General features: G+C 39.7%; 1 protein-coding gene across 5 annotated transcripts in view; it reads left to right on the plus strand.

Moving 5' to 3' along the window:
• HEATR5B (HEAT repeat containing 5B) overlaps window positions 1–22,022 on the plus strand; it is a 106,113-nt gene that overhangs the window by 79,250 nt on the left and 4,841 nt on the right. For 2 of the 5 annotated variants that reach the window (XM_031008176.3, XM_031008177.3), the window contains exons 29-35: window positions 463–717; window positions 2,002–2,129; window positions 4,072–4,216; window positions 5,192–5,458; window positions 6,954–7,181; window positions 16,935–17,086; window positions 18,879–19,092. In XM_031008176.3, the coding sequence (XP_030864036.2) occupies window positions 463–717; window positions 2,002–2,129; window positions 4,072–4,216; window positions 5,192–5,458; window positions 6,954–7,181; window positions 16,935–17,086; window positions 18,879–19,092 (1,389 nt within the window). Of the gene's footprint in view, window positions 1–462; window positions 718–2,001; window positions 2,130–4,071; window positions 4,217–5,191; window positions 5,459–6,953; window positions 7,182–16,934; window positions 17,087–18,878; window positions 19,093–22,022 lie in introns of those variants that run through there. The other 3 variants (XM_031008179.3, XM_055377718.2, XM_055377717.2) reach the window with 3 other exon arrangements.

Here is a 22,022-nt window from a genome sequence, read left to right on the forward strand (position 1 = left end):
AGTTCAGCTACAGAAAAGGGGTTACTTTTGGTGGCTTTATAAAGAGGAGAAGCCCTTTGGCTAGATTTCTCTTTTGTATGTAACAGGTATTTTTGTTTGTGGTTCATAAATGAGCGAACATGTATAATAGTAATATTTTGGCCGGGTGCAGTGGCACATGCCTGTAATCCCAGCACTTTGGGAGGCTGAGGCGGGTGGATTGAGAGTTCGAGACCAGCCTGGCCAGCATGGTGAAACCCCATCTCTACTAAAAATACAAAAAATTAGCTGGGCGTTGCGGCGCACGCCTGTAGTCCCAGCTTCTGAGGAGGCTGAGGCAGGAGAATTGCTTGAACCCAGCAGGAGGAGGTTGCAGTGAGCCAAGGTCGCACCATTGCACTCCAGCCTGGGCGACAGAGCGAGACTTGGTCTCAAAAAAAAAAAAAAAAAGTCATGTTTTTAATTGATTTGATTGCTTTACAGGTGGAGCATTTTATACCCCTGAAACTATTGATACAGCTAGACTTCACTATCGGAATTCCTGGGCTCCAATTCTCCATGCGGTGGCACTTTGGTTAAATAGCACAGGATTTACGTGCTCAGAGTCTACAGAAGCAGCAGCAATATCTGGTTTACAAAAACGTTCTACATCTGTCAATTTAAACCAGGCATCAGGAGCAGTGGGTAGTGCTAAATCTTTGCCAGAAATTAACAAAGACAGAATGCATCTGATTTTAGGTAGGTCTGTCATATTAATATATTTCAAGATTATCACTTCTGAAAATTCATATCTTTCATTTTAAAGCTATGGAAAGATTTTGTACAGTATAGCACAGTTCAGAGAAGGAAAAGTGAAAGGATTTTTCACCTCACCTTGTAAATTGTTAATTGAATTTTTAACCTAGAAATTAAATTATTAAAAACTACTGAAACTACTTAACTGTCATGCTCATTCACACAGCAATATCGAACAATTTTCAGTAAAAAACTTAATATGTTTTTTATTCAACAACAGGTTTTCATTTTACTTGGCACTTAACCAATTATCCCATTAAGAAAAAAATGTTTAAGAAGATTTCAGTGAATCCTAATGTAAAATTGCTTTATAAATGCTTTTTTGTTTCTTGTTTTTTGTTTTTTGTTTGAGACAGACTTTCACTCTTGTTGCCCAGGCTGGAGTGCAGTGGCGCGATCTCGGCTCACCGCAACCTCCGCCTCCTGGGTTCAAGCGATTCTCCTGCCTCAGCCTCCCAAGTAGCTGGGATTATGGGCATGCGCCACCACGCCCAGGTAATTTTGTATTTTTAGTAGAGGTGGGGTTTCTCCATGTTGGTCAGGCTGGTCTCGAACTCCTGACCTCAGGTGATCCACCCACCTCGGCTAGGTGCTGGGATTACAGGTATGAGCCACTGCGCCCAGCTATAGATGCTTTTTTAACATTTAAGAATTTATACATTGTAATGAAGCTTTTAGTGATCTTATGTTTTCTGGGAGTGAAAAGGAACACAATAAGATGTAATTATTGGATTCATCAGTAGATCTGGTAAGTGAAAATGTGAAAAACTTCCAAAACAATGACTTTACCCTTATGTAAATTAAAAGCAGTTGTTTACTATGATACCCATTGTGCCTCTATAACTTGCCATTTAAAAACTTTGTATGCATGAAAAATTATTTGGCTACCATTTAATGAAAAGCAATTTTATAATGTTTGTAAATTTATTTTCTTAATGTATTATTTTGAAAGTCCTAGAAATAAAAACTTAATATCTTCATAACCTGATGGCATGGGAATTCCTTCTTTCACACATAGCTAATTTGAATATTAACCTAATTGCAAAACTACAACCTTATGTTGAGTTTGGCTGTTTAACTTGGAAGCCATTTTGAACTCTACTTTAAGGTATTAATAAATACATGTTAAGGTAATCTGTAAAAACATAAATAGAGAAGAAATATGGGATCAAACAACATAAAGTGTTTTATAAGTGAAAAAACATGTTTTTATTTTGTGCATTTCAGGTGTGAGTATACAGTTTCTTTGTTCCCCTAGACCTGAGGAGCCCATTGAACACGTTGCAGCATGCCTGCAGGCCTTACATACCTTGCTAGACTCCCCTTATGCTCGAGTCCATATTGCAGAAGATCAGGTACAGTGTATTGCTATGATAGATACTTGTGTGGTTTTTTTTGAGTATTGCTACAATGGAAAAAAGGATGGATTTTTTTTCTGTATTGGATCCTATTTTAACATGATATGAATACACTGACTCCCTGTATTTATTCACCCAGTTACTTTTACTCTGTGCCTGGTCTGCCCCAAACATGGTTTGAGGTTATAGATAGTGAAAGCAGTTTCACTGTGCCTGAATTAGGAGATAAGTACGGTGTGGTAAGTGCTATTTTAGTGCATGTAAAGCTGCAATTAGAATAGAGAGGAGGAGCCCGATGTTGTGATAGGAAAGCAAAGGATGGTTTCTCAGAGTGGGCAATGGTTGAATCAAATCTTCAAGAGGAATTAGTGAGGCAACACATGCGGGACGGATTTTCCTCTCAGAAAGAATAGCAAATACAAACACTAGGAGGCATGAGAGAACACGGCAAGTTCAAGGGCATAGCCATTTACTGTGGCCGATATGAATGGAACATGAGGTTGTTAGATGAGGCTGGACAACAAGGTGAAGACCAAATCATGAAGGTTTCTTGATGACATGTAAAAGAGTTTGAACCCTATCCTGAAAGTGATAGGGAATCATTAAAAATGTTTAAGTAGAGGAATGATGTAACTAACTTTATATTTCAGAAGGATCATTCTGTCAACCCGTAGAGGTAGGTTGGTTTGTAAGAGATGGGAAGGGAGACAGGGAGGCCAGTTCTGAGGCTTTTTTCATAATTCCAGAGAAATGAGAACACTAGCCTAGGAAGGCTGAATAAAGGAAGAAGAAAGAGGACCAAGATTGGAAGCTTGAGGATAAATAGCATTTAAAAATTGAGAAGAAGGAAATAAATCAACAGTGGAAACTACTAGAGAAGTTTCAGGAGAACCAAAAGAGAACAGAGTTATCAAAGACAAGGGAGGAGTTTCAAGAAGGGTAGACAGAGTCTCAAAAGAAAGAATCGAGTAAATAAGCACAGAAATGAGTCTAGAGGAGGCTATTGGTGACCTCCCGCAGAGGATTGTTTGAGGTGACCAGTAGCCAGATAGTAGAAGATTGAGGAGTGAATAAGAAAGTAAAGGAAGTGGAAGCATCTAGGCTGGGAAAGGAAGGAGCAAGATACATAGAGGAGGACATGGGGTAGATAAAAGGATCTGGAGGCTTTGGGAATAGTGCAGGGGGGACATGTGATAAGAAAGACTTGAGTATTGTCGTTATACTGACAAGAGTAGCCTAACTAGAGAGAGAAGTTGAAAACATACGAGGTATGATCAGAGTCCTTGAAGAATCCCTAGGAAGTCAAATAGGTTAGGATAGGAGCACATAAGGAAAGATTAACCTCAGATTAAGCCTCACATAAGAGGCTGAACACATGATCTTAAGGAAAGAGGTAAAGGTGGCTTTGGTTGCAGTTAAGTCTTTTCCCCCTCTTTGAAATTTCATTTAGGTTCATTGGATGGATTTGGTGTGGAAGATTGTGAGTAAGAAGCTTAAAGTGGGTGGCGAAAGTTTGTAGTAGTTGCTGAAGTGAATAGAAGAGGAACTCACCAGAGATTTCTACAATCTGTGGTAGGCAGAGGTTGTAGAAATTCTTGGATATTCAGCTCAGGTTAGAAATTATAAATTTTAGCAGCATTGGACTCTACAATACTATTTAGCTCAATTATTTCCTTCCAATAGGAGAATGATCATCTTTGAATATAAAGCGCATTTAAATATGTAAATAATAAATCGTTTGTTGCTTGAAAATACATCGGGGTAAAATGTGGCCATTTCTCAAGATTTTTACAATGTTCTTATTTGTTACGTAGTCCTATATTTTAATTTTAGCTACCTGATTTCTTTTTTTACATAGGTATTTTCTCAGGTTTTAACAATATAAATTTATTCTTCGAGATTGAAATTACTTAACTGTATTTGTATTTATTTATATTAGCTGATAGGTGTTGAGTTGCTGAGTGTTTTGCACCGCCTCCTATTGACCTGGAATCCATCATCTGTCCAGCTGTTGGTTACTGGAGTTGTACAACAGATAGTAAGAGCTGCTCAGGATTATTTGCAAGAGAAAAGAAACACTCTAAGTAAGCACTAGAAATTACACTAACTTGAAGTAAATCTTATTTTATACTCTAATTTTTAAAATATTAATGCCAGGACATATTTCTATAGTTCTTATTTTATTTTTTAGAGACAGGGTCTCATTCGGTCACCCAAGCTGGAGCGCAATGATGTGATTATAGTTCAGTGTAGTCTGTAACTCCTGGGCTTAGGATCCTCCTGCCTTAGCCTTCTGAGTAGCTGAGACTATAGGCACACTCCACCAAGCCCAGCTAATTTTTTTTTTTTTTTTTTTTTTTTTTTTTGCGGGCGGGACAGTCTTACTCTCAAGAGCCCAGGCTGGAGTGCAGTGGTGCAATCTCAGCTTACTGCAGCCTCAAACTCCCAGGATCAGGTGATCTTCCCACCTCAGCCTCCAGAGTACCTGGGTTTACAGACACACTCCACAATGCCCAGCAAATTTTTGTATTTTTAGTGGAGATAGGGTTTTGCCATGTTAGGCTGGTCTCCAACTCCTGAGCCCAAGTGATACGTCCATCTCAGCATCCCAAAGTGCTGAGATTACACGTTTGAGCAATGGCACCTGGCCAGAAGTTATTAATTAAAAAAAGAATTAATCATACATTTAGAAGATTTGAAATTGATTTTATTTTCATTAGAAAGGACCGAATGAAATTGCTGAGAGTCGACTATTTTTCACCTTTTGTCAATTTCATCTGGTTCAACCTAACATATGTGTTATTCCTATTACAAAATATATACCCAATAAAAATACCTGATAAAGATTTTCCAAGTGGAAAATGAACTGTCTGTTACCTTTAAGGACAGATCAATGCACAGAATTCTAGGGAGGCAGAGAATTATACAGAGAAAGATGTGTGACATTATTTGACATTTGCTTATAAATTCTTTTGAAGGAATTTCCTAAATATACTTGTTGTGTTGTTTTACGTACTTTTTTTTGGCTGGAAATTTCACCAAATTATCTTTTACCTCAGATGAAGATGATATGGAAAAAGAGGCCTGTACCGTGTTGGGAGAAGGAGGTGACAGCGGTGGTCTCATTCCTGGAAAATCTCTTGTGTTTGCAACTATGGAGCTGCTGATGTTCATTTTAGTACGGCATATGCCACATCTCAGTACCAAGGTGTCAGACTCTCCAAGTCACATAGCCACTAAAACTCGACTGTCAGAAGAAAGTGCTCGTTTGGTGGCAGCCACAGTTACCATACTCTCTGATTTACCATCCCTTTGTTCACCCGCTGGTACGGTATTGATCAGTATTTGGAAATGCATTATATTACAGTAGACAAAGATGAGCTTGCCTTTGATTTTAAGCACTGTTATAACCCAGTTTCCTCTTAAATCTCAAGCGAAAAATAAGAAGCTGGTCTTTTTTTTAAGGTTTTGTCTACCTTTAGGAGCCTATGAAGATTAAAGATTCAAAAAGTCACAAACCTAAGGTGCTCTTTTCAGATGTGTTTCAAATAAGACATGGAACTACAGGTTGAGGAAAGACAGTGTCAGCAGATAGACATAAAGTGGAATAACTAAACTCTATTTTCCAATCTGGTTGCCACTCTTGAGTAACACTGAAAAACTCAAGGCCAGGTGCGGTGGCTCATGCCTATAATCCCAGCACTTTGGGAGGCTGAGGCAGGTGGATCACCTGAGCTCAGGAGTTCCTGACCAGCCTGACCAACATGGTGAAATGCCATCTCTACTAAAAATGCAAAAATATTAGCTGGGCATGGTGGCGCATGCGTGTAATCCCAGCTACTCAGGAAGCTGAGGCAGGAGAATCACTTGAACCCGGGAGGCAGAGGCTGCAGTGAGCCGAGATCGCGCCATTGCACTCCAGCCTCAGCGACAGAGCAAGACTCTCAAAAAAAAAAAAAGAAAGAAAAAGAAAAACTCTGAAGAATGTCAGAGGAGACTTTTTTTTTTTTTAAGCTCATCAGCTGTTGTTAGTGTTAGTGTATTTTATGTGTGGCTCAAGACAATTCCTCTTCCAGTGAGGCTCAGGGAAGCCAAAAGATTAGACATTCCTGATCTGGAAGGTAAAAATGGTATCCGATAAAGAGATAAATTTCAGCTCAACACACGGAAGACCTTTCTACCTCTTAGAGTTACCCTACATATGTGAAAATAATGAATTCTCCATCTTTGGAGTTTTGCAAGCAGAGGCTACAATGGCTGCAGGTCAGAGTGGTGAAGGGATTTTTTCCTTTTGTGGGAGGTTGAATTTTCATGACCTAGAATTTTCAGTTACAAATTCTAGGATTATTTCATTTCTTCTTTCCTTGCCCCAGTAGTCCTTTTACTTTCCTGGTCTGATTAGGTTGACTTTAGTACACTGAGGATTGATTACTTGTCTTACAATTGCTATAAAACTCATGAAGTTACTCAGATGCTTCCCGCAGTATCTGGTGTGTTTTTTTCCTGTTTTTCTGTCCTCCTTTTTCATTTTCATTACACAGGGCATGAAATATTAAATAGGTGAAGTATTAGAAGTAATAAAAATAAGGCTAGCTGGAAAAAGAAAGAAAATACCAATTCTGTCTTTGAAATAATATGACACTTTCTTATTTTCTTTTTCAAACACTGAATTATAGTAGTAGTAATACAGTAAATTCTGTATAAAGACAAGGAAAAAAACAATATTAAACCACAATCAAATGCAAAAAATACAAGCAATGGAAACAACTATAATATGGGAACTGAATAGTTATGAGGTAATCTGATTTGTTTTTCTTTCAGGATGTATGACAATCCTGCCCACAATTCTGTTCTTAGTTGCAAGAATATTGAAAGACACAGCAATAAAGTCTGCAGATAATCAGGTTCCTCCACCAGTCAGTGCAGCTCTTCAAGGGATTAAAAGTATTGTGACGCTTTCAATGGCCAAAACTGAGGCTGGCGTTCAAAAACAATGGACAGCTCTGATTCGTAGCACGCTTGCTTGCATCCTGGAATATTCTCAACCAGGTAACCTATCAGTTTTAAACGTTTTAGTTAGTTAGGATATGTGTTCCCTAAGTAATGAATTAGTTGAATAAGCTTATCAGAAAACTGCTGTATAACAATGAATCATCTCAGAGAGGTATGTTAGTCATATCTTTCAGATGTGAACTTTAATACTCATTTCTGGATTGTTGACTCTAAATGCCCTTGTGTTAATACTTATAAACATGTTGGGGCCAGGCACGGTGGCCCACGTCTGTAATCCCAGCATTTTGGGAGGCCGAGGTGGGCAGATACCTGAGGTCAGGAGTTTGAGACCAGCCTGATTAGCACGGTGAAACCCCATCTCTATTAAAAATACAGAATTAGCCAGGCATGGTGGCATGTGCCTGTAATCCCAGCTACTTGGGAGGCTGAGGCAGGAGAATTGCTTGAACCCGAGAGGTGGAGGTTGCGGTGAGCCAAGATCACACCACTGCACTCCAGGCTCGGCAAAAAACAGACTTTTTTGAAACTCTGTCTCAAAAAATATATATATATAAATATACTGGGAGGTTTTTTGTTTTTTGGGGTTTTTGTTTGTTTGTTTTGTTTTTGTGAGACAAAGTCTCGCTCCGTCACCCAGACTGTAGTGCAGTGGCGTGATCTCAGCCCACTGCAACCTCCGCCTCCCGGGTTCAAGTGATTCTGCTGCCTCAGCCTCCTGAGTAGCTGGGATTACAGACGCCTGCCAACACACCCGGTTAATTTTTGCATTTTAATAAAGACGTGGTTTCACTGTGTTGGTCAGGCTGGTCTCAAACTCCTGATCTCATGATCTGCCCGCCTTGGCCTCCCAAAGTTGCTAGGATTACAGACGTGAGCTACCGCACCCGGCCGGGAGGTTTTAAATATATACATGTATATCTCTCTCCAGAATTTTTTTTTTTTGAGACAGGGTCTCACTGTGTCGCCCAGTCTGGAGTTCACTGGCACGATCTCAGCTCACTGCAACCTTTGCTTCCCAGATTCAAGTGATTCTCATGCCTCAGCCTCCCAAGTAGCTGAGACTACAGGCGTGTGCCACCATGCCTGGCTAACTTGTGTATTTTTTGGTAGAGATGGGGTTTCACCGTGTTGGCCAGGCTGATCTCAAACTCCTGACCTCAAGTGATCTGCCTGCCTCAGCCTCACAGGTTGCTGGGATTACAGGCATGAGCCACTGTGCCCGGCCTCTCTCCAGAATTTACATGTGTTAATATATTTATGTTTCCTTCAAGTTGTTGTTTTACAATAAAAGTAATAAAACAGGAGAGAAAATTGAAGTACCTGTCACTACTCCATTGTACCCCCACATGGAACTACATGTTGATATTATGTTTTTTCGGGTGTTTTTGTTTTTTTGTTTTTTGAGATGGAGTCTCGCTCTGTTGCCAAGGCTGGAGTGCAGTGGCGCAATCTTGGCTCACCACAACCTCCGCCTCCCAGGTCCCAGTTCTAGCAATTCTCCTGCCTCAGCCTCCTGAGTAGCTGGGATTACAGGCACGCACCACCACGCCCAGCTAATTTTTGTATTTTTAGTAGAGATGGGGTTTCACCATGTTGGCCAGCCTGGTCTTGAACTCCTGACCTCGTGATCCTCCTGCCTCGGCCTCCCAAAGTGCTGGGATTACGGGTGTGAGCCACCACACTCGGCCTGATATTATGTTTTTTCTTAGAAATATCTATCTATATAAATAAGTATGTTTTCTATATGAGTATGTGTCAGTTATATTAAATATATATTTATATATGTGTTATATAGAGAGTAAGATAACTATGAGCAATATATATTTCTGTTTTAAAATTTACATAAATAATGTCATCTCATTCTGTGACTCAACAATAACTTTTTTTTACATCTGTTAATGTGAATATATAAAACTCATTTAACTCCTATATAGTTTCTGTCATATGTTTTTATCAATTATTATTCATTTCCCTGTCAATGATATTTTTGTTGTTTCTAATTTATCCCAGTTACAAAGATTGCTGCAGTTAACATCCTTACAAATTTCTCATGCACGTGTGCTGTGAGAGATTTTCTAGGATGTACACCTAGAAGTAGAATCGATGGTACATTTCAATGTCATCAGACATTGCCAAATTGACCTCCAACATAGCTACATGAATTTACGCTCTCACCAGCAGAGCATGATAATCTGTATTTTCCCACATTCTCACCAGTATTTGATATTGTTAGACTTTTTAATTTTGCTGTGTTTGGTAAAATATACTGTCCTACGGTTTTAATTTGCATTGCTCATTTTCTTAGTAAGCATTAACATTTTTCATGTCTATGTTTAATTTTTGGTGAAATGCTTACATTTTTGTGTTTTTCTTCTGATTGACTTTTTATTTCAAAGTTTATTTCTTTTGTAAAGAAAATATAAAATAACTGAAAACAAAGAATAGTAAAGAAAGATTTGTCATCTCACCTATTAAAACTTTTCCACATTTTCTAAAACTGTGGAGTAGGCCCAAGAATCAGTGGAACAGAACAGATTGCTTTGAAACAGACATTCATCCACGTGAGAATGTAATATATGATAAAATATAATATATGATAAAAGCACATTGGTTAGCTGTTTGAGAAATAAATTTCATTTAGGCTCTCATATCATGAATCAAAACAAGTACCAGATAAAATAATAACATAAAATGTTTTAAACAGGAAAACAAAGAAAATATAGGTGAATGTTTTATGTTAGAATGGCAGAGGACTGGCCGGCGCGGTGGCTCATGCCTGTAATCCCAGGACTTTGGGAGGCCAAGGCGGGTGGATCACAAGGTCAGGAGATTGAGACCATCCTGGCTAACACAGGGAAACCCCGTCTCTACTAAAAATACAAAAAATTAGCTGGGCGTGGTGGTGGGCACCTGTAGTCCCAGCTGCTTGGGAGGCTGAGGCAGGAGAATGGCATGAACCTGGGTGGCGGAGGTTGCAGTGAGCCGAGATCGCACCACTGCACTCCAGCCTGGGCTACAGAGCGAGACTCCATCTCAAAAAAAAAAAAAGAATGGCAGAGGACTAACTGTAAGTCAAGGAAAGATGTCACAGAGGACAATTTTACTGTTTTGTTCTATATAGAAATTAGACGGGGTGTGGTGGCTCATGCCTATAATCCCAGCCCTTTGGGAGGCTGAGACAGGTAGATCGCTTGAGCAGAGGAGTTTGTGACCATTCTGGGCAATATAGTGAGACCCTGTCTCTACAAAATAAAAAATAAATAATTAGCTGGGCATGGTGGCACACACATGTGGTCCCAGCTATTTGGGAGGCTGAGGCAGAAGGATCACTTGAGTTCGAGAAATCAAGCCTGCAGTGAGCCATGATGGTGCCACTGCACTCTGGTCTGGGTGAGAGAGTGAGACCCTATCTCAAAACAAACAAACAAACAAAAAAATTAACTTCTACCCATCAAAACACCTTACATTAAATGGTAGATGAAAAAAAGACAGCTGAAAAACTGACAATAATATTTATGTCTGTGTTGATATCATTAATATACAAAGAGTTCTTAGAAAAAATTCACTTACTAACCAATAGGTGAAAGAAGAAAGAGGCCAAACGCAGTGGCTTACGCCTGAATCCCAGCACTTTAGGAGGTCAAGGTGGGTTGATCACTTGAGGTCAGGAGTTCGAGACCAGCCTTAGTGGTGAAACCCCGTTTCTACTAAAAATACAAAAATTAGGCCAAGCACGGTGGCTCACTCCTGTAATCCCAGCACTTTGGGAGGCTGAGGCGGGTGGATCACCTGAGGTCAGGAGTTCAAGACCAGCCTGACCAACATGGAGAAACGCTGTCTCTACTAAAAATACAAAATTAGCTGGGCATGGTGGCACATGCCTGTAATCCCAGCTACTCAGGAGGCTGAGGCAGGAGAATCTCTTGAATCCAGGGATGCAGAGGTTGCGGTGAGCCGAAATCACGCCATTGCACTCCATCCTGGGCAACAAGAGCAAAACTCTGTCTCAAAAAAAAAAAAAAAATACAAAAATTAGCCAGGCATGGTGGCAGGCGCCTGTAATTCCAGCTACTTGGGAGGCCAAGGTGGGAGGATTGCTCGAACTCAGGAGGCAGAGGTTGCAGTGAGCTGAGATCGCACCATTGCCCTCAAGCTTGGGCGAGATTCCATTTCAAAAAAAAAAAAAAAGAAAAGAACACACATCTGTATCAAAGAAAATAGAAATGGCCACCAAGCATATAAAAGAAAAATCAGGGCCGAGCACATTGGCTCACGCCTGTAATCCCAACACTTTGAGAGGCCAAGGCAGGCAAATCACGAGGGCAGGAGTTGAAGACCAGCCTGGCCAACATGGTGAAATCCCTCTCTACTAAAAACAGAAAAAATTAGCTGGGCGTGGTGGCAGGCGCCTATAATCCCAGCTACTCAGGAGGCTGAGGCAGAAGAATCGCTTGAACCTGGGAGGTGGAGGTTGTAATGAGCTGAGATCACGCCACTGCACTCCAGCCTGGTGACAGAGCGAGACTCCCTCTCAAAAAAAAAAAAAGAATGCATTATTTAGTTGAGCGCAGTGACGTGTGCCTGTGGTCCCAGCTACTCAGAAGGCTGAGGTGGGAGGATCACTTGAGCCCAGGAGGCAGAGGCTGCAGTAAGCCCAGATTGCACCACTGCACTCCAGCCTGGGCAAAAAAGCAAGACCCTGTCTCCAAAAAATAGAAGCATACTCTTTAGCCTTACTGATCAAAAAATTATGTTCAAAGTTATTTATCACCTATTATATCTATCTTACAACAATGAAAATGTGTGATAACTATATCTGGCAATGGGAAGAATTATAAAGTACATGATAGTATATTCATTTGGATAATATATCCAATATATCTATTAAGTATCATGTTTATAACCAACTATATAAATTAACCCAGACCCAAAGAAATTAAACCAAAACATAGTAATTTAATTTTTAAACTATTACTGGGTGGTAGAGTTACAAGTTTTACTTTCTCTCGTATACTCTTTTTCTATTTTAAACAATGAATACATTTAAGTGAATATGTGACTTCTAAAAAATTACAAGGGATAACTTTAGTTTTATTAATGTGATTAAAACTATTTTAGCTTTATCAAGAGCTGGTATTTTGTTTCTTAAGGTAGATTTTAACAAACTGAAGAAACATTAAAAGCCATATTTATATATGTATATGTGTGTATAGATAGGAATAACAAGGGCTGGCCATGGTAGCTCACACCTGTAATCCCAAAGGAGGCCAAAGTGGGCAGATCACGAGGTCAGGAGTTCGAGACCAGGCTGGCCAATATGGTGAAACCCCGCCTCTACTAAAAATAACAAAATTTAGCGGGGTGTGGTGGCGTGTGCCTGTAATCCCAGCTACTCAGGAGGCTAAAGCAGGAGAATTGCTTGAACCCGGGAGGCAGAGGTTGCAGTGAGCTGAGATCACGCCACTGCATCCCAGCCTGGGTGACAGAGCAAGACTCCATCTCAGGAAAAAAAAAAAAACACAAGGAATAACAAGACGAAGAAATAGTTGAGAATTTGTGGCTGGGCTCAGTGGCTCACACCTGTAATCCCAGCACTTTGGGAGGCCGAGGTGGACAGATCATGAGGTCAGGAGATCGAGACCATCCTAGCTAACATGGTGAAACCCCATCTCTGCTAAAAATACAAAAAATTAGCCAGGCGTGGTGGCGGGCACCTGTAATCCCAGCTACTCAGGAGGCTGAGGCAGGAGAATGGCGTGAACCTGGGGGCGGAGCTTGCAGTGAGCTGAGATCGCACCACTGCACTCCAGCCTGGATGACAGAGCGACACTGTCTCAAGAAATAAATAAATAAGAATTTGTTTTAAAATAATTAATTTAATTTTTGTTGAGGGGGTCTAGAGTCAATATTTTTGAAATTGTTCATTAAGGGAAAGTTTTGATATGTTATCAAGCTAGTTCATTCATATGAGGTGAATTGAAAGGTCTGATAATAGAATTAACTTGCCTGAGGTATTCTGTCTGGAACTGAATTCATAGGAGACACAGCCAGTTATGAAGTAGGGATCAAAGCCACAGGCATATTTGTATATTTGTATATCAAGGCAAGCAGATCCCTTGCTTAACAAGCAAAGTTTTATAATAGAGTATTTCCATTATGGAAATCCTATTTCCTGTTATAAAATCTGGCATCTTTCACTTTAAAAAGTATATGTATGCATGTGAACATGTACAAACATACAAAAATCTTCTAGGATCTAATGAATCACTCTTGATTGCTGCAACATTGTTTTTTGTTTTTAGATCCTTTGACTTTGAAATAAATTTCAAACTTTAAAAAACGTTGCAAGAATAACATAAGGAACTCCAGCATACCCTTCTCCTAGATTCACCAGTTGTCAACATTTTGCCACACATGGTTTATTACTTTCTCTATAATCCACATATCATTATTGTTAATATTATTATTAATTTTGCTGAACCATCTGAGGATATGAAGTCATCATGACTCTATTCCTACGTACTTCATGGATATCCTAAGAACAAGGACATTCCCTTCCATAACCAGAGAAGAATTACCAAATTTGGCACTACTTGTCCTAATAATAACCGTCATAGAGCCCTTTTCTTTTTTTTTTAGTCATTATATTGCCTTAGTCTCCTTTAATCTGGGGCAGTTGCTCAGCCTTTGTCTTTCATAACATTAATGTTGTTGAAGAATACCAGCCGTCTATTATGTAGACTGTTTCTCAGTTTAGAATTGTCTAATTTTTTTTTTCCTCTCAGGTTAGATTCAATGTATGCATTTTGGCAGGAATACTGCATAAGTAATGTTATATCTTAGTACATCATGTAACTAAGACATATTGCTTTGTAATGTTGCTTTGTCCCATTATTGGGAATCTTAACTTTAATAACTTTGTTAAGAAATTGTCTGCCGTGTTTCCCCACTACGAAGTTGCCATTTTTCCATTTTATAATTAATAGGTAACCTGTGGGGAAATACTTTGAGACTTTCTCACTTGTCTGTTCCCATCAAACTTTCTTTTTTTTTTTTTTTTTTTTTCAAACAGAGTCTCACTCTGTTGCCCAGGCTGGAGTGCAATGGCGCGATTTTGGCTCACCGCAACCTCCACGTCCACTTCCTGTGTTCAAGCATTTCTCCCGCCTCAGCCTTCCCAAGTAGCTGGGACTACAGGTGTCCGCCACCGTTCCTGGCTAGTTTTTGTATTTTTAGTAGAGATGGGGTTTTGCCATGTTGGCCAGGCTGGCTTCGAACTCCTGACCTCAGGTGATCCCCCCACCTCAGTCTCCCAAAGTGTTGGGATTGATTTACAGGCATGAGCCACTGCACCCGGCCCATAATTTTTTTTTTAATTCAGTGGGTCCCTTACTGTTACTTCAATGTGGCCCCGTTATTTCTTGAGCACTTCCATACTTTCTAGCCCCAAGATGTAGCAGACTGAGTATTTCCCCCTCACTGTTCTAGAATCAGCCCCTTCTCCAAAAGCCTTGATTCCTTTCAGTAGAAAAATCATATTTAGATGCACAAACTTCTTAAAATCACAATTTAAAAATAAAATGGGGCCGGCCACCTTGGTTTAAACCTATAATCCCAGCACTTTGGGAGGCCGAGGTGGGAGGGTTGCTTTAGGCCAGAAGTTTGAGACTTTCCTGGGCAATATGGTAAGACGCTGTCTCTATAAAAAATTTTTAAATTCAGCTGGACATGGTGGTGCATGCCTGTAGTCCCACCTCCTCGGGCGGCTGAGGTGGGAGGGTTGCTTGAGCCCAGGAGTTCAAGGCTGCAGTGAGTTATGATCATGGCACTGCACTCCAGCTGTTTCTGGGGGGAAAAAAGAAAAAAAATTAATTTTTAAAAAATGAATATAAAATAATTTTTGATAAAAAATTGCTTGCAGCATTGCCAACTCTGAGTAAGAGATTATATTCTACGTAGAATAAATTTCCTATGATGGGGTTTTCAGGGTTTTTTTGTTTTAGGTTTTTTGTTTGTTTGTTTTTGAGACAGGGTCTCACTCTGTCACCCAGGCTGGAGTGTGGTGGCATGAACGCAGCTCACTGCCACCTTAACCTCTAGGGCTAAAGTGATCCTCCTGCCTCAGCCTCCCAGGTAGCTGGGACTGCAGGCATGCACCACCAAGCCTGGCTAATTTTTTTGTTTTTTGTAGAGACAGGGTCTCAGCATATTGCCCAGGCTAGTCTTGAATTCCTGAGCTCAAGCAGTCCTCCCAATTCAGTTTCCCAAAGTGCTGGGATTACAGGAGTGAGCTGCCTAGTCTGGGTGGGTTCTCAGGTTTTTAACATTCGTGACTCAGGTTATTATAAATTGATTAAATCCTTCACATTTTACATCTCTTTTGTTTGTTTTGAGACTGAGTCTCACTCTGTCACCCAGGCTGGAGTGCAGTGGTGCAGTCTTGGCTCACTGCAACCTCTGCCTCCCGGATCCAAGCGATTCTGTAGCCTCAGCCTCCCAAATAGCTGGGATTACAGGCGTGCGCCACCATGCCCAGCTAATTTTTGTATTTTTAGTAGAAATGAGGTTTCACCATGTTGTCCAGTCTGTTCTAGAAATCCCAAAGTGCTGGTATTACAGGCATGAGCCACCACACCCAGCCAACATCTCTTTTTTTAAACTTTATTTCTTTACATTAAGTTAATGGACTTTTTCTAGACTATTGTTCTTAACCCTTTATTCCATATTACAAAAAGCTGGTACCCTTATTATGAGATAATGTTAGCATGTCACATGTATATGTTTGTAATCCTTCTAAAGTACTGATTATCACTGGGTATTTACAGTCGCCAAAATAGGTCAAATTTACACAAAAGGTAGGGATCAGTTTTATTGAAGAAATGATAATCACAAAATGTTTGGAACTCATATTTTATATGTTCAGAAATATTGTTCTTTAGAATAAATGTTCATATTTCTAGTATTTCTAATTACGTACTATATTTCTGTTCAAGTTGTATCTATTCCTGAATAAATGTAATGGCAAGAAATTCCTTAAAATTCTTAGAACACTGTCTTCAGGAAATTGTCCAAGTTTTTTTTTTTTTTTTTTTTTGAGACAGAGTTTCGCTTTTGTTGCCCAGGCTGGAGTGCAATGACACAATCTTGGCTCACTGCAACCTCCACCTCCCCGGTACAAGCGATTCTCCTGCCTCAGCCTCCCAAGTAGCTGGGATTACAAGCATGTACCACCATGCCCAGCTAATTTTGTGGTCAGGCTGGTCTCGAACTCCCAACCTCAGGTGGTCCGCCTGCTTCGGCCTCCCAAAGTGCTGGGATTACAGGCGTGAGCCACTGCACCCAACCGATTTTTTTAATGGTTATATGGAATTTACAGGTTTTCATATTTACTAAATTGAAAGGAGATATCACTTAAAAATGTACTCTGGATTTTAAAATTAGTTAGAATATTTTATAATAATTTAGCATTAAATATAACTGCATACATTTAACTTTATACATTGAACTTCTTACAGTTGTCTGTGGACTGTATTAGATTAAGGCAAGTACTACTATAAATGTTGTGGGGAGAGAGAGATGATTGTTCAAGATTAAAATTCTGGCCAGGCACAGTGGCTGACACCTGTAACCCAGCACTTTGGGAGGCCAAGGCAGGAGGATCACTTGAGCTCAGGAGTTCAAGACCAGCCTGGACAACATGGCAAGACAACATCTCTCTCTACAAAAATAAAAAAATAAAATTCCAAAATGTTTTAGAAACAGCACACTTCTTTCATTTTTCATTTTCAGAAGACTCTGTACCTACACCTGATGAAGTAAGCATGCTAACAGCAATTGCACTCTTCCTGTGGTCTGCTAGTAATGAAATAATAGGAGTCCAGTCATTACAGAATGGCTGCATGAACAGATTTAAAAATGCATTAAATTCATGCGACCCATGGGTAAGTTACACGTTACACAGACATAGATAAAAACATTTCCCTTTATCAGGAAAATGTCAGATTGATTCATTAAAATATGTGATACATAATAAAAAGCTAAGTATTTGCACTATGGCTTTTAAATGGAAAAACTGAAACAAATCACTGGGTTTAAGCACTAGAACACATGTGTATGTTTATTCACATATGTAGAAATTCTTCAATATCTGAAATATTTTATTAACCCCAGGGCATACTGGTAGAGACAAGAGTCTATGATTATGTTTTCCAGTGTTTATTTAAATGACGCTAAGGACATTAAAGGAGAAGCTTATATTATTAGACGTTTTAATGAACCTGCTAGAAACTAGTTTGTCTAGAAAGTAAGATTTTTTATTTTACACTGTCAGAGTCTAAACTTGATTCTCAAGCCTGCTACACGTCAGAAATTTTAAAAAGCAGAAACATTCTTGAAGACCAGGTGCGGTGGCTCACGCCTGTAATCCCAGCACTTTGGGAGGCCAAGGCAGGCAGATCAGGAGGTCAGGAGTTCGAGACCAGCCTGTTGTGAAACCCCATCTCTACTAAAAATACAAAAAAAAATAGCCAGGTGTGGTGGCATGCACCTGTAATCCCAGCTACTTGGGAGGCTGAGGCAGGAGAATCACTTGAACCCAGGAGGTGGAGTGAGTTGAGATTGTGCCATTGCACTCCAGCCTGGGCAACAGTGTGAAACTCCGTCTCAAAAAAAAAAAAAAAAAAAAAAAAAGGAAACATTGTTGGACTCCAGTACTGTCTTCCTGAATCTGAGTCTCCAGATAGGTGGCTCCAGGATCTGTATATTTAAAATGTTCTTCAGGTTTTTCTTGTGTCTAGCCAGATTTAGCCACTTGTGTTCTACCAAAGCACTGAAATGGTTTTCTTCCACTCTGTCCCATATATTGGTGGGACTTCCCTCCCTCTCTTCCTTCTTTCCTTCCTTCATTTTTTTAAAAAAGTGTTAATCTGAAGCCTTTCTAATACAAAGTGGAGCCAGTAAGACTTTATTTTCTAGGCCTGGAAACCTTACATTGTTAACAGTCATTTCCAAGGAATCAAGTGGTTTTGAGATATCTAAGCAATGTATTTTTATAGCTTTGTTTCAGATCATTCAAATATTTAACCTTCCTTACTAAATATATTTGGTTAAAATGGGAGGGACAATTGTACATGAAAGGAAGAATTAAAAACAGAAGTGGGAATAACTGATTTCTAACTTATTTCACAGTATAAAAATATGGGAATTGGCCGGGCATGGTGGCTCACACCTGTAATCCCAGCACTTTGGGAGGCCAAAGCGGGCAGATCACAAGGTCAGGAGATTGAGACCATCCTGACCAACATGGTGAAACCCCGTCTCTACTAAAAATACAAAAATTAGCTGGGTGTGGTGGTGCGCACCTGTAATCCCAGCTACTTGGGAGGCTGAGGCAGGAGAATCACTTGAACCCGGGAGGCAGAGATTGCAGTGAGCCAAAATGGTGCCACTGCACTCTAGCCTGGCGACAGAGCAAGACTCCATCTCAAAAAAAAAAAGAAAAAAGAAATACAGGAATTGTATAAGCATGGTGATTTGGTCATTAAAATATATGAACATTTTTGACTAATTTTTGTCAGAAAATTCTATTCTACTCCATTTCTCTAAGTAGAAAATGTAATTTCCATTTTTGTCCTGCAGTATCACTTATTTTCAGTACATAGTAAGATGCAATGTGATTGTAGAGCAAATAAGAACTATACACAGGTTAATTGATAATATGTTCTTCTTATATAGGTTCAAGCCAAATGTTACCAGCTTCTCCTCTCAGTCTTCCAACATTCCAATCGTGCCCTTTCAACTCCTTATATTCATTCATTAGCTCCAATAGTGGTTGAAAAGCTAAAAGCTGTTGAAAGAAACAGACCAGCCAGTAACATAGAGCTTTTAGCGGTTCAAGAAGGAATAAAAGTTCTTGAAACATTGGTTGCTCTTGGTGAAGAACAAAACAGTAAGTATATTCTTATAAAAAGCTACTAGTTCAGAATGAAGATCTGTATTGTATATAAATCTTATTTGATATTAGAAACAGGCCTGCTGGGCACGGTGGCTTACACTTTGGGAGTCCCAGCACTCTGGGAGGCCAGGGTGGGTGGATCACGAGGTCAAGAGATCGAGACCATCCTGGCCAACATAGTGAAACCTGATCTCTACTAATAATACAAAAATTAGCTGGGTGTGTGGCGCACACCTGCTGTCCCAGCTACTCGGGAGGCTGAAGCAGGAGAATCACTTGAACCCGGGAGTTGGAGGTTGCAGTGAGCCGAGATCGCGCCAGCGCACTCCAGCCTGGCAACAGAGCGAGACTCCATCTCAAAAAAAAAAGAAAAGAAAAAAAAACAGGCCTTTGCTTCTGTTACATAATGTAGTGAGTTGATTTTTTTCTTTGTTTTTGAGCAGGAAGTTCAAATGAATTGCCAATGGCATTTCAACACAGCGATTTTTTTTTTCTAGGAATGTATGCATCCCTTAAGATCTAGGAAAAATATAGATGTTTAATAGGGTTTTTTTTTTCTTTTTTTTTAGACAGTCTCGCTCTGTCACCCAGGCTGGCATGCAATGGCACCATCTTGGCTCACTGCAACCTCTGCCTCCTGCACTGAAACAATCCTCCCACCTCGGCCTCCTGAGTAGCTGGGACTACAGGCACGTGCCACCATGCCTGGTTAATTTTTGTATTTTTTGTAGAGACAGGTTTTTGCCATGTTGCCCAGGTTGGTCTCTGACTCCTCCTGGACTCAAGCGATCCACCCGCCTTGGCCTTTCAAAGTGCTAGAATTACAGGTGTGAGCTACCGTGCCCATTTCATAGGGTTTTAAAATAATACATTCTAATCTTCATAATAGAGGTATAAAAGCTTTATAACAAATATAACCAGTTAAGTATTAATACCAAACATAATTATTAAAATATCTCAAAACTTGTTATTTAGAATTTTTTTAATTTAATGAAAAACTACTGCATACATCCATTTAACCAGAGACTTATGCAGTTTAATATATTTTCTTTATTCCCTTAATACTTAAGCTTTGATTTTATCACAATATTTGTCCTTCAAAATATGATTTTTAATTGTAGACAGACTGTACTTTTTAAACTAGTATCTTATGATTGAACATTAAGCTGTTTTTAATTTTTCAAGATCACAAATGAAGCTTTTTTTTTTTTTTTTGAAACAAAGTCTTGCCCAGGCTGGAGTGTGGTGGCACGATCTTGGCTCACCGCAACCTCCGCCTCTGAAGTTCAAGTGATTCTCCTGCCTCAGCCTCCTGAGTAGCTGGGATTACAGTCATGTGCCACAACGCCTTGCTTATTTTTGTATTTTGAGTAGAGATGGGTTTTCACCACCTTGGCCAAGTTGGTCTTGAACTCCTCACCTCAAGTAATCCACCTGCCTCAGCCTCCCAAAGTGCTCGGATTACAAGCGTGAGCCACTGCACCTGGCCGAGATGAGCATCTTTATTCTTAAATTATTTCTGTCAGATTCCTAAGAGTGAAATTACTGGAGAGAAGGGAATGCACATTTTAAGACTTTTAATTGGCCAGGTGCAGTGGCTCATGCCTGTAATCCCAACACTTTGGGAGGCCAAGGCGAGCAGATCACTTGAGATCAGGAGTTTAAGACTAGCCTGGCAAACATGGTGGAACCCCATCTCTACTAAAAATACAAAAAATTAGCTGCACGCGGTGGCTCATGCCTGTAATCCCAGCACTTTGGGAGGCCAAGGCAGGCAGATCACCTGAGATCAGGAGTTCGAGACCAACCTGACCAATATGATGAAACCCTGTCTCTACTAAAAGTACAAAAATTAGCCAGGCCTCATGGTAGGCGCCTGTAATCCCAGCTACTCGGGAGACTGGACGGGAGAATTGCTTGAACCTGGGAGGCGGAGGTTGCAGTGAGCTGAGATCACCCCACTGGGCTCCAGCCTGGGTGACAGAGCGAGACTCCATCTCAAAAAAAAGAAAAAAAGACTTTTAATCTATATTGTCAGATTGCTCTCCACCTACAAACTGTACCTGTTTTTTCTTTTCTGTTAAGAATTTTTTCTTCTTCTCTTAAAAACATTTCACAGAAAATTGGAAAAGTAGTGGAGATTTTTGAAAAGCGATTTCAATAGCTCCTCTATAAAATAATAATCCAGAACTATGCCAGTAGAAGAAAAGAATGCAGAGGAGAAAGTGGAAGAAAGGTTTATCTGATTTGATGATTAACTGGTTATAGAAGGCAAAAGAAAAGAAGCAAGTATTACTATGTTGCATGAAAACAACATCAAAATTGGGAAAGTCAGAAAAGGCAGTGTTTGGAGAAGTTGATAAATTTAGTTGAAATTAGTAACAATATAGGTTATTTAGGCAAAAATTTTATGACTGACATGGCCTATGTTTGGCAAATCAAAATAACTTTATTTGTATTTTTATTTTACTAATTGTAAATTCCATAAAGATGAGGACTGAATCTTACTCACTTTGTAATCCCAGCACTAAGTTTTATTGCGTTCTAGTATTTAAAATATTTTTGAGTTGACTCTTGGGATCAATTCCTTTACAGGCACCCTAATTTGGAATTAAATTTAGCATGAGGACAGATAGGGAAGGGAACTTTTTTTTTAATTCTGTATTGTTTGATTTTTTTTGACAGTAAGAATATATATATCATTTGTATAATTAAATATAGTTTAATAGCTAGTTAGGCTTTAGCAATGTCTTTGAAATAAATGACCCTTTTCCAGTTTAAGATATAAAACAACCAAAGCATTGTAATTTCAACTATCAACCAGACCAATTTGTAGCATTATTAATGAGGTGTAGCAATGATCAGCACCATTGGTCAGGTGTGGTGGCTCACGCCTGTAATGCCAACACTTTGGGAGACCAAGG

Source organism: Gorilla gorilla, chromosome 12 (assembly GCF_029281585.2).
Source record: "Gorilla gorilla gorilla isolate KB3781 chromosome 12, NHGRI_mGorGor1-v2.1_pri, whole genome shotgun sequence".
NCBI classification, from domain to species: Eukaryota; Metazoa; Chordata; class Mammalia; order Primates; family Hominidae; genus Gorilla; species Gorilla gorilla.